Source organism: Pelophylax lessonae, assembly GCF_965119305.1.
Source record: "Pelophylax lessonae genome assembly, chromosome: 8".
Classification (NCBI taxonomy): Eukaryota; Metazoa; Chordata; class Amphibia; order Anura; family Ranidae; genus Pelophylax; species Pelophylax lessonae.
In genome coordinates, this window is record NC_138775.1 from 228,633,288 (window position 1) to 228,645,823 (window position 12,536).

Sequence of the window (12,536 nt, forward strand, 5' to 3'; positions counted from 1 at the left end):
TGTATAGGAGAAGTTTTGTTTTCAAAAGATCCCGGGCCAGTGTGCAATTAATTTCCAAGGTCTTTTTATATCGGCAATCTGGTGAGTGGGGAACCGTGAGGGGCACCTTATCACTTTGCAAGCACTTTGAGTACTTGGCACTTTGGCACCTTATTTGGATCACACTAAGGACTTTTCTTCTCAAGCACTGAATATTTACTTGGACTTATTTACAATCACCTATGTGGATTTATGCACTTTATAATTTATTGGTTATTGCATATATGATTATTTCAGCACATAGCACTTTATGTTTATGACAATTTGATATATAGCCAAATAGTATTGGAGCTAGCGCTGCATAAATTCGTTTACATCAAGGATTGCAGGGCGCTTCAGTTTGCCTCCTGTTCCCAACTCCTCCTACTCCTCTTCCTCATCCTCCCTTTAGGGTACAAAAATTTTTAATCGGGCCTAGTCTGTGTTTGTACGTGTGAGATACACCGTTTTTTATCCTATTCCGCTATTCAATATACACCCTTTTGGGGTAAAAAAACATTAAATTGTGGCATAGTTTGCATATTTGACTGTGAGATACACCCATGCGATACTGTTGTTGTTTTGTTCCGCTATTTAATAAACACCTTTCTAGGGCAAGATCTTAAATTACAGAAATATGAGGAGACCGTCAAATAGGGGCAGTGGCCTGGGTCATGGTGCTGCTGGTAGAGCTCCTGTTGCAAGGAGAGGACGTGGTCGATCTGTGCCAGCTACACGCACAAGTGAAACACCTTCCTCAAGTGTTAGTAGGCGACAGAACCTGCATCAGTATTTGGTAGGGCATCATACGCCTCTAGAAGTGATGATGCCAGAACACGTAGAGGCGATAGTAGATTGGTTTGCTGCTGACAGTGCCTCCAGTTCCTTCACATTGTCTCCCACCCAGTCTACTGCAGAAAGGTCAGAGTTGGCACCTGCAGCCGATGTCCAACCGTCTTTCACCTCACCCCCTTGCAAATCAGGCAAGCAGTCTGAGCCCCAAACCATACAGCAGTATCTTCTTCTTTTTGATGACTCTGTCAGCAGGGTTTCCCAGGTCCATCCACCTAGCCCTGCCCCAGAAGTGGAAGAGATTGAGTGCAGTGATGCCCAACCACTTATTTCTCAAGATGAGTAAATGCAAGGACCATCGCAGCACGTTTTCGATGATGACGAAACGCAGGTGCCAACTGCTGCGGCACTCAGAATTGTGGAGACCGACAAGGAGGGCAGGGGTGAAGACTGGGTGGAAGATGATGTGGAGGACGATGAGGTCCTTGACCCCACATGGAATGAAGGTCATGCAGGTGACCTGAATAGTTTGGAGGAAGAGGCGGTGGTCGCACAGAGCCAACAGCACAGCAGAAGAGGGAGCAGGGTGCAGAAGCGGAGCGGCCGTGCCCTAGACACTACGCCTGCTACTGCCCAACGCAGCAAGGGAACGAGCGCACCAAAGCCAGCTCAAAGGAGTTCTCTAGCGTGGAAGTTCTTTAGAAAATGTGCTGATGACAGGACACGAGTGGTTTGCACCCCGTGCAATCAGAGCCTGAAGCGAGGCATAAACCTTCTCAACCTGAGCACAACCTGCATGATCAGGCATCTAAGTGCAAAGCACGAGCTGCAGTGGAGTAGACACCTTCAAAACCAAGAAACGTCTCTGGCTCATCCTGCTTCTTCTTCTTCTGCAGTCTCGGCCGCTCCAGCCACATCTGTAGTGATACCGGCACCTGCCACCCCGCAAACAGACGATCTGTCAGCAACACCACCACCTGGGTCACCAACCATCTCCACAATGTCCCGTGGAAGCGTTCAGCTTTCCATCTCCCAAACACTTGAGAGGAAGAGGAAGTACCCCCCTACCCACCCGCGATCCCTGGCCCTGAATGCCAGCATTTCAAAATTATTGGCCTTTGAAATGCTGTCATTCCGTCTGGTGGAGACGCACAGTTTTAAAAACCTTATGTCGGTGGCTGTCCCACAGTACGTCGTGCCCAGCCGCCACTACTTTTCCAGGCAAGCCATCCCTTCCCTGCACAACCAAGTGGGGGAAAAAATCAGGTGTGCACTGCGCAACGCCATCTGTGCCAAGGTCCACCTAACTACCGATACGTGGACCAGTAAGCACGGTCAGGGGCGTTATATCTCCCTAACGGCACACTGGGTAAATGCAGTGGCGGATGGGCCTGAGACGGATAGCAATTTGGCGCATGTCCTTCCACCACCGAGGATTGCAGGGCGCTTCAGTTTGCCTCCTGTTCCTAACTCCTCCTACTCCGCTTCCTCATCCTCCACCGCCTCCTCATCCGGACAGCGTAACACCTTCATCACCAACTTCAGCACGGCCAGGGGTAAACGACAGCAGGCAGTTTTAAAACTTGCCTGTTTGGGGGAAAAACCACACAACGCTCAGGAGTTGTGGAGGAGCATGGAACAGCAGACAAATGAGTGGTTGCTGCCAGCGAGCCTCAAGCCCGGCCTGGTGGTGTGCGATAACGGGCGAAATCTCATAGCAGCTCTGGGCCTAGCCGGTTTGACGCACATCCCTTGCCTGGGGCATGTGCTGAATTTGGTGGTGCAGAGGTTCCTTAAAAACTACCCCGATATGTCAGAGCTGCTGCAGAAAGTGCGGGCCGTCTGTGCGCACTTTCAGCGTTCTCACCCTGCTGCTGCTCGCCTGTCAGCGCTGCAGCGTAACTTCGGCCTTCCCGCTCACCGCCTCATATGTGACGTGCCCACAAGGTGGAACTCCACCTTGCACATGCTGCAAAGACTGTGCGAGCAGCAGCAGGCCATAGTGGAGTTTCAGCTGCAGCACGCATGCGTGAGTCGCTCTGCGGAACAGCACCACTTCACCACCAATAACTGGGCCTCCATGCGAGACCTGTGTGCCTTGTTGCGCTGTTTTGAGTACTCCACCAACATGGCCAGTGCCGATGACGCCGTTCTCAGCTTAACTATCCCACTTCTATGCCTCCTTCAAAAAACAATTCGGGCGATGATGGAAGAGGATGTGGCACAGGATGAGGAGGAGGAGGAGGATGAAGAGGTAACATTTCCAAGGCTTTCAGGGCAGTCATTCACAAGGGGCTCCGAGGGTGGGTTCCTGCACACACAAACGCCAGGGACACAATTGTCCAGCAGGGGCACAGTTCTGGAGGAGGAGCTGGAGGAGGAGATGGAACCATGTTCACAGCAGGGTGGCACCCAGGCCAGCTCATGGCCATCACTGGTGCGTGGCTGGGGGGATACAGAGGACACGGACGATACACCTCCCACAGAGGACAGCCTTTCGTTGCCTCTGGGCAGCCTGGCACACATGAGCGATTACATGCTGCAGTGTCTCCACAACGACCGCCGAGTTGCCCACATTCTAACTTGTGCTGATTAATGGGTGGCCACGCTGCTGGATCCCTGTTACAAGGACAACGTACTGTCCTTAATTCACTCACTGGAGCGCGATCGCAAGATGCGCGAGTACAAGCGCACGCTGGTAGACGTGATGCTGCTGGCATTCCCACCTGACAGCGGGGCCACAGTGGAAGCACAAGGCAGAGGAGGAGGAGGAGGAAGAGGTCGCCAACGCAACCAGGGCACCGCCAGCACCTCAGAAGGCAGGGTTAGCATGGCCGAAATGTGGAAAAGCTTTGTCAGCACGCCACAACAAACAGCAGCACCAGCAGCTCATATGGAACGTCTTAGCAGGAGGCAGCATTTTACCAACATGGTGGAGCAGTATGTGTGCACACGCCTACATGTAGTGAATGAGGGGTCTGCCCCCTTCAACTTCTGGGTCTCCAAATTGGGCACATGGCCTGAGCTTGCCCTTTACGCCTTGGAGGTGCTGGCGTGCCCTGCAGCCAGTGTATTATCTGAACGGGTATTTAGCACGGCTGGGGGCGTTATCACAGACAAGCGCAGCCGCCTGTCCAGAGACAATGTGGACAAGCTCACGTTCATTAAAATGAACCAAGCATGGATCCCACAGGACTTTTCCGTACCTTGTGCAGAATAGCGATGGATACCGACCTTACCCAGCCATTGTTCTATTTTTGCTCTTTCTCACTCTTTTGGGGTGTACCCTCATTTAAAATTTCTGAAAAGAAGCAGTGTTGGCTACCTCGTCCTACTCAGGGCCAGATTAACGTAGGGGCTATTGGAGCTGCAGCTCCAGGCCCCTACCTTTTATATAGGCCCCGGGTTGGCCATATTCACTGTTACCGCTCTTCTGTCACTTGTAAACACAGAAGTCTGGCTTCTATGCTCGCTTCCCCAGGCAGCTCCCTCAGAACCTCCCCACACAGCATGAAGGCCGGACAAGGAGGGACAGTTGCCGATGCATGGATGTGTTTATGGGCTTCAGAGACAGCATCCCATGTTGAATTAGGCATGCATGGCTGCACCCTTCCTCCTCTGGGTGCATGCCAAGGCACGGCCCTTAAGGCCCTTCAAAATCCTCAGCACCAAGCCCATGATGCTCTTAATCCGGCCCTGGTCCTCCTCCACCGCCGCTTCCATCTACACCGCCCATAGGTGTGCGCAGCCTATTGCATTAGGGTGTGCACCCCAAAGTTTAAATACACATGCATGTGTTTGCCTACATGTACATGGCCCCGATACATTACTCTCCCTGCTGGCAAAGAGAAATAGAGCAGAGCAGGTCCAAGGGAGATCTTTCCCATCTCCTCACTGGCAAACAGAGCGATAATGCTATGTGCCCTAGGTGATTAGGGTGTGCCCAGGTATACCCGGCACACCCTGCACACACGTCTATGACACCGCCACATCCACCACCACCTCAACCTCCCTCCTACTCCATTTGGGCCTCGTCCTTCAGAGATGAAGAACATTGTTTTATTTTTCTGTATTTTTTTGTTGTTTTAAGTTATTTCCCTATCCACATTTGTTTGCAGAGCACTCACCATGGTCTTAACTACGTTTTGCTGCCATTTGCAGCACTCTAGCCCTTTCCATTGGTGTTTTAGAGCCATTTTAGTGCCTGAAAGTTCGGGTCCCCATTGACTTCAATGGGGTTCGGTGTCCGGAAAAAGTTCGGCAAAAGTCCGGGACACGGACCCGGACTTTTTTTTAAAGTTCGGCCGAACCCGCCGAACACGGACATCCAGGTGTCCGCTCAACTCTAATTGTAACATACTTAAACCGTAATGTAATATCAGCAGCGGCCATAATAACAAACATCGCCTTGGTTGCAACTTGTGGCATTTGTCAGGCAGTGCCACCAAACGCACCCCAAGCAAGTGAATGGGGCCGATATGGGGTGTTGCCAGTTAAAACAGTTGTTCAGGGGGGGCGGTAAACATTGCTACACATGTAAATGAGCCCTAACTGAGTCTTATATTTATGTTGTGGGTTGACACTACCAGGCTACATAGCCACGTGACAGACATTCTCCACCGGAGTTCCATGGAGCCTTACTTTTCCTGGAGTAGCTAGAACAGTCTCCATCTTCTCATTGCCTTTTATTTACTCCTAATGTAAAATAAATGAAAAAAAAAAACTAAAAGAGAGGTTCTACTGTAGCAGGTGGGCAGCTGTGGGACCTTCGGTGAGATGTAAGCCCCCAGCTGATGTTTCAATTGACCAGCATCCATGTTGGACTGGAGTATCATTCTTCAGTGTACTGATCTTTTATATAAAACTCCATGAGTTCCTGTTACTAAACTTCTATATTGTGCTGTACATCTGACTACATTGATGTTTGCCTGAATACCAGAGGTGGGGGACTTGAGTCACATGACTTGACTTAAGTCACCAGTTTGAGGACTTGAGACTTGCTTGACTAAAATTAATAAAAGACTTGACTTGACTTTGACTTGGTATTCATGACTTGAGACTTGACTTTGACTTGAGACATATGACTCGAAATTACTTTACTTTTTTAAGTTAGTAAATATTTGCATTTTCTCAAGATGTGTTAAAGCAAAATTAATGTGCCTGTTATTTTTCTGACACCACAGTCACGTAAAAAAAAACACCTCAGTGTGTTCTAATTTTTAGGACACTGGCTGTTTAACAATGGAAATACTTAACATGTTTTTAGTGACTGTGGTGTTGAAACATGACCGGACGAAGGATTTTCAGCTGTTTGGGCATTCAAAGGGTTTCTTTAATATGCCAAGAAAAAAGCACTAAGCAGTTTTGTTAATGTTGAAAATAAAACAATACCTTTCCTGACCACTGACTTTTAACTGATTTAAAGGTGAAAATTAGGGTAGATCAGTATTTTAACTTGATTTGTGACTTGACCAAAATAAATGACTTGACTTGACTTGCTTGACTTCTAGCAGGGACTCAACTTGACTTGCTTGCTTTTCACCACAGTAACTTGGGACTTGCTTGAGACTTGAAGGTTAAGACTTGAGACTTGCTTGTGACTTGCACATGTGTGACTTACTCCCATGTCTGCTGAATACCAATGTTTGAGGGAACTCAATATTAGATTGTAATCTCTTACAAGCAGGGCCCACCTAACTCTTTTATCTTGAATTGTACTTTAAAACTGTACTGTCTCCATATTTTTATTTATTTTTTAAGCTCTGCAAATCTGTCGGTCATATACTGTAGAAATCTTGTATAATAAGAATAGCATACAGTATTAAATATATATTTCTGTTATTTTTTTGCATTTTATTATAATTCCATGCTGTACGGTGGATGTACAGTATATTATACAGCTGATATGTGCTTGTTTTATTTTATCTCTAGACAAATGATGAAAAGAGTAGAAGCCCTGTAACCTGCAGTGATCAAGTCAACAAAACAGAAACAGAACCACAGAACAAACCACTAGAGGTTTTAGGTGAGAAAAAGACACATGAACTGCAAATAGCCAGAATTCCATACTAAGCAATTTGTGATGCTTTACACCAGAGGTCTACAAACGTTTCAGTATGAAGCCCAGAGGTTATATTCTACAAATATCTGCAGGCCCCCCCCCCCCCAAAAAAAAAAACTGTTTTATAAACAAAGGAATCCCCCCTCCCCCTTCATCAGTGTCCCTATCAGAGCCCCCGTAGGACAGGTTCATGTATCGGTGAGTGGGGATCGCACACAAAATTGCATTCATTCAGAGAGCTCCACTTTTCTTAAGCGTGGGTTGTCATTAAAACTTAATGGCATCCCCACACAACAGCAACCGTGGTGCGCGACCATGCGATTCAGTGCAGCATGATTAAAAGAAAAAAAAGGGTCAGGGACTATTTTCCCTGCATTTCTGCAGGTGGAGCCACCCATTGAAAGGTATTGATTGCCTTATATGCAGAATGTAGCCGCATGGATCTGAACCTAGCCTTACATCAAAACCCAAAAAGAGTCCCCCTTACATCGAACACCATCTTCTAGGCCAGTGTTTCTCAACCAGGGGTGCATCGAAAACCTGGGGTGCCAAAAAGACTCCTCAGGGATTTCCCGGCACAAATATAAAAATCTGCCCTGAGGCAGCCATTTATAGCAAACATTTTCTCCTTGCGAACCTAGATATGAGTGTGAGCCGCTCAGGCTGTATGGGAATGAAGTCCTGTGCCCACCTCTGTGAGTGCTGGCCAGGAAGGGAGCTCATCTATGCTCTAGGCAATATTTGAGAGTGATAGGTGTCCCAGGAGCCTCACATCAAGTCAAAGCCTGCTGTGTGATAGTGAATGGCAGTCTCAGCCTGCACCACCGCCAGGCCATGCCCCCAAGTGGCTGGGGTTCAGGCTGAGACTGCCATTCACTATCACACAGCAGGCTATGATTTGATGTGCGGCTCCCGGGACACCTATCACTCTCAAACATTTTCCCCTGCTGGCTCAGCCTTTTTTTCACAGAGCTGCCGGTCTGGTGCTTTCTAAAACTGGCATTAGAGCTGCACAACTACAGTGTGCTGTGCTAGCTGCCCCTCTCATCATCAGTTGCTAAGGATATGTGGGGTGCTTACTGGGACCATTGCATAGGTGTTTTCTGGGAACCAAGGGTGCCATGCTTCTGCAGAGCTAAAGGCTGCCTATGAGCTCCTCTGAGCTCTTGGAGGTACAAGGCATGATGCATTGTGGACATAAATAATGTAGTGCTACCCCGTAGGAGCCGCTGATTAAGATGGGATCTTTGTTCTTTACATCAACCTTTGCCAAAAAACCTCAGCCCCTTTAACACACCAGATTGAGTGTACAAACATGCAGTATTGCAGGAAATCACTGAAAGTAATACTTAATAAGCAGTAGTAGCACTATATTAACTTCTTCCGGACCACCCGCCGCAGATATACTGCGGCAGGCTGCCCTTCCTGCGCGAACCGACGTCGGTCGCTCGCCTGCTGCTGCTGCACTCTACAGCGGGGACTCCAATGCACTGGGGGCGGAGTCCCTGATTGCCTCCGGCCACCCACAGTCGCTCCCCGCTGAGAGAGGAGGACAGTCCGCTATTGTAAACACAGCTGACTGTTCTTCTCTCTGGAATGATCACAGAGCGCCTGTGATCCTTCTATATAGGATCACAGGTCACTATGATCATTTCAAAAGCCCACCCCCCCCCCCCCACAGTTAGAAACACTCCTGTAGGCTTACATTTAACCCCTTGATCACCCACTGTGTTAACCCCTTCCCTGCCAGTGTCATTAATACAGTAACAGTGCATATTTTTAGCACTGATTACTGTAGTAATGTCACTGGTCCCCCCCCCCCCAAAAGTGTCAAAAATGTCAGTTAGGGGTCCGATCTGTCTGCCGCAATGACGCGGTCCCGCTAAAAATCGCAGATCGCCATTACTAGTAAAAAAAAAAAAAACAATAAAAATGACATAAATCTTTCCCGTAGTTAGTAGACGCGATACATTTTGCGCAAACCAATCAAAATACACCTATTGCGATTTTTTTTTTTTACCAAAAATATGGAGCAGAAAACAAATTGGCCTAAACTGTTAAAAAGGGGGCAAACCCTTCCGGTCCAGAAGTGGTTAAAGAAAACAGGTTGCCATGGCTGTCTTCAATGCTAATTGTACTAATGTTCACAGTTCATTTTGGATTTTTGCAGGCTGTATGTAACCATCTACCAACTACGAATCAGCAATACGTCTCAGCTGCGGGTTGATTGTCTGCTCTATTGCTGATCCCCCCTACGCTGAAGCTCTGGTGTATATCCCATGCCAGGCACAGTTAATCTGGAAATACACTAGTAGTTTTGCGATGAACAATAATTCTCAGTACATTCAGTGACTTGATGAATGTCTTTCAACAGTACTTTAAAATTTTGTTTGCTTTTACCATTCAGTTTTGGAGTGAACGGACTTTCCCAAACAAAAACCACAAAAACCACACTGTTCCAAATTAGTTTATCCTTCTCCTTCAAATGTTTTTGCCACTGTGGTCAAAAACGAACGGTGATGTGACCCCACTAGTGATTACAAAATCAAACAAAGCTCCCTAAAATGAGAACATTTTTAACAAAATCTTACTAGTGTATAGCCCGCTTTGTTCTCTGTGAGATCTAACTTCTGCTACAGACACTACTGATTCCGAAATATACACCAGAGCCTACAGTTACAAATCACTGCGGACAGGAAGTGAGGGAAACTCTCCCTGTTAGGGCCACACATGGCAAACCACTTAAGCCTCGGAAGATTTTACCCCCTTCCTGACCAGGGCCTATTTTGCGATTCGGCACTGCGTGACTTTAAAGGACAATTGCGCGGTCGTGCGACACTGTACCCAAATGAAATTGACGTCCTTTTTTTCCCACAAACAGAGCTTTCTTTTGGTGGTATTTGATCACCTGTGCAATTTTTTGATCATGCACTATAAACAAAAAAAGAGCGACAATTTTGCAAAAATAACAATATTTTTCCCATTTTTTTATATGAAATTCCCCCCCAAAAAATGTAAAAATCAAATTTTTTTAACATTTTAGGCCAATTTGTTTTCTGCTACATATGTTTGGGAAAAAAAAAATCGCAAAAAGCGTATTTTGATTGGTTTGCGCAAAAGTTATTGCGTTTACTAACTGAGGGAAAGATTTTTGTCATTTTTATTGTTTTTTTTTTAACGAGTAATGGCGGCGATCTGCAATTTTTTTTGCGGGACTGCGACTTTGCAGCGGACAGATCGGACCCTTGACTGACATTTTTGACACTTTTGGGGGTACCAGTGACATTACTACAGTAATCAGTGCTATACATATGCACTGTTACTGTAAAAATGACACTGGCAGGGAAGGGGTTAACTTTATTTGAGAAGGATGGGTTAAGTGTGTCCCTAGTGGCATGCTTCTTACTGTGATTGGATTTGGCTTTTCATGTAACAGCAGAGATCTACTGTCCTACATAGCAGGACCGTATGATCTCTGCTGTTACACAGGGGAGAATAACAGGCGGCTTTGTTTACACTAGCCGCCTGCCTTTCTCCCAGTGTAACCGACGATCGCGAGTGAGCGGCGGACATCAGGTCCGCCTCTCACACGCGCGGGGGGGGCATGAGCGAGCGGGAGCGAGCGGGAGCGCGCCTCCGGCGGCGCACGCTCGCTTCCTAGAGCCTCACAGGCTAGCGACGTAGACCTACGTCGCTTTGCCTGTGAGGGGCTGACTGCCGACGTAAATCGTCGATAGGCACTCAGCAAATGGTTAAAGCAGGACAAAGGGTCTAACCCTTCCTTACTATATATAAAAAGTTTGATGGGAGATAGTCTTTGTGTTTTTTTTTTTTTTTTTTTTCAAGCATACTGTTTTGTTTTTCTGTTTCTTTGGAAAGACACTGACCTCCAGGGTTACAGTAGCAGCTTATCTGAATCAGTGATTATTGTCTGATAGCTATTATATCCTTGGGAACAATAACATTGAACAAGCACTTTTGTTTTGAATGGTTTCAATTGTTAAAAGCTGTGGTGATTTTTTACCACTTCATTGGAGGGTTTTAACTATATCATTGTCCATTTGGAGGCTTATGAAAAGTTTCTTTTCTTTTTTTTGTGCTTATAAATCTGTAATTTATAACTGCAGTATTCTATGTTCTAGATGTGCCTACATTAGGAGAAGCTTTGCATAGATATCCAGAAAATGAAACTGGACATAGTCTTCAAAATGCAGCAGAGGAGGAAGACCACGTTGGCAGCTGGGTACCCCAGTACACAGACCTGCAATCAGTGAATGCACAGAGTGGACATAATTATGTGTGGGGCTCACAGCAGAGTGAGCTCAGTGCTGACCTTCCTTCTGATTACAACAGCCCTGAAGAACCACAAGCGCAAGGTACCAATATTTTCAGACTTTTATGGTCACTTGGCAGAACCCATTGGTAATTCAACTTTAATGGCTGTTGGGGATTTTAATGTGAGATCCCTGTGACTTCAGGAACCTAAGTAAATATTTTATTCTTCCCTATTGTCCTGATATTACTGGAGATAAGGATTTTGTTGAAAGCAAACTTGTGCTTTCCCCGTCTTCCCCAAAAACACATATTCACCTTTCCTTCCCTCTCATGCTGCTTTGTTTAACTGCTGGAAGCTAATAAACTATTTTTGGGTATGAAAGAACATATGACTTACTTCTTCCTCTTAGATAACTGTGCTGGTGCTTGGTGATTGACCTAGCACTGTCACAAATTTACTTCGCAGTCTCTATGTAACACCCATGTTACATAGTTAGTCTGGTTTAAAAAAGACGCAAGTGCATCCAGTTGAATTAGGGTCTCATGAGACCTGGAGGCTTTAAATGTAATAGGTAGATACATATTCGCCAGCACACCAAGGAAGTCCAAAAAAACTTTATTCAAGATAAGATCACATCAGAAAAATATAGTGCAACGTTTCGGAGCCGCACAGGACCCCTTCGGTGTGCTGGCGAATATGTATCTACTTGTAACTAATCCAGTTGCCAACTGGTGATCGCTTCAGCACCCAGTACACACGAGCCTACAAACCAGGAAGGTGTGCGATAGGAATATTAACTATACTTTAAATGTAATAGGACGTGCCAAGGGTCCCTAGGGAAGGGGAAGGTTAGCAACATTTGTAATAGTTTAAGGACCTTTGTCCAAAATTTGGAAAGCATGGAACATGACCACCATGTATGAAGAACATTCCCTGGAGATTAGCAGCTGGTCCAGAAGGATTTAAATGTAAAATCCCCCTTGGGGATCAAAAAACGGACATTGAGAATGCAAGACTGTCGTCTGGCTCGAAGAAAACTTTACAAATCTGCTGCAAGAGTGAATGAGGTCTAAAGTTGACTGAATACTGGTAATTTATTTTTTATTCAGCCTGCAGAAATGACTTGTCGATTTCTCCAACCAAATCTCCAGCTACAGCTATTGTATTTTGACAACCAACCCCGTCAGCTGTCAAAATGATTGTACAGCGGCTACATTTGATTGGATACAGCCACTGTTTATAAAAACATTTTTCAGCAGGCTCCTCTGACAAAGATGGTTGAACCATCAACTCCTGTCAAATGTAGTGGGGCTAGCAGACATTGGAACCAGAAAAAAATTGAATTGTGTGGCCATCTTAAGCTCTGCCATAGAATAACAGATATACTAG

General features: G+C 46.3%; 1 protein-coding gene across 3 annotated transcripts in view; it reads left to right on the forward strand.

The window, feature by feature from the left end:
- The window catches only part of SEC16B (SEC16 homolog B, endoplasmic reticulum export factor), a 379,445-nt gene that overhangs the window by 268,587 nt on the left and 98,322 nt on the right, over positions 1 to 12,536 (forward strand). For all 3 annotated transcript variants that reach the window (XM_082265600.1, XM_082265602.1, XM_082265601.1), the window contains 2 exons: positions 6,742 to 6,835; positions 11,014 to 11,247. In XM_082265600.1, the coding sequence (XP_082121726.1) occupies positions 6,742 to 6,835; positions 11,014 to 11,247 (328 nt within the window). The remainder of the gene's footprint in view (positions 1 to 6,741; positions 6,836 to 11,013; positions 11,248 to 12,536) is intronic.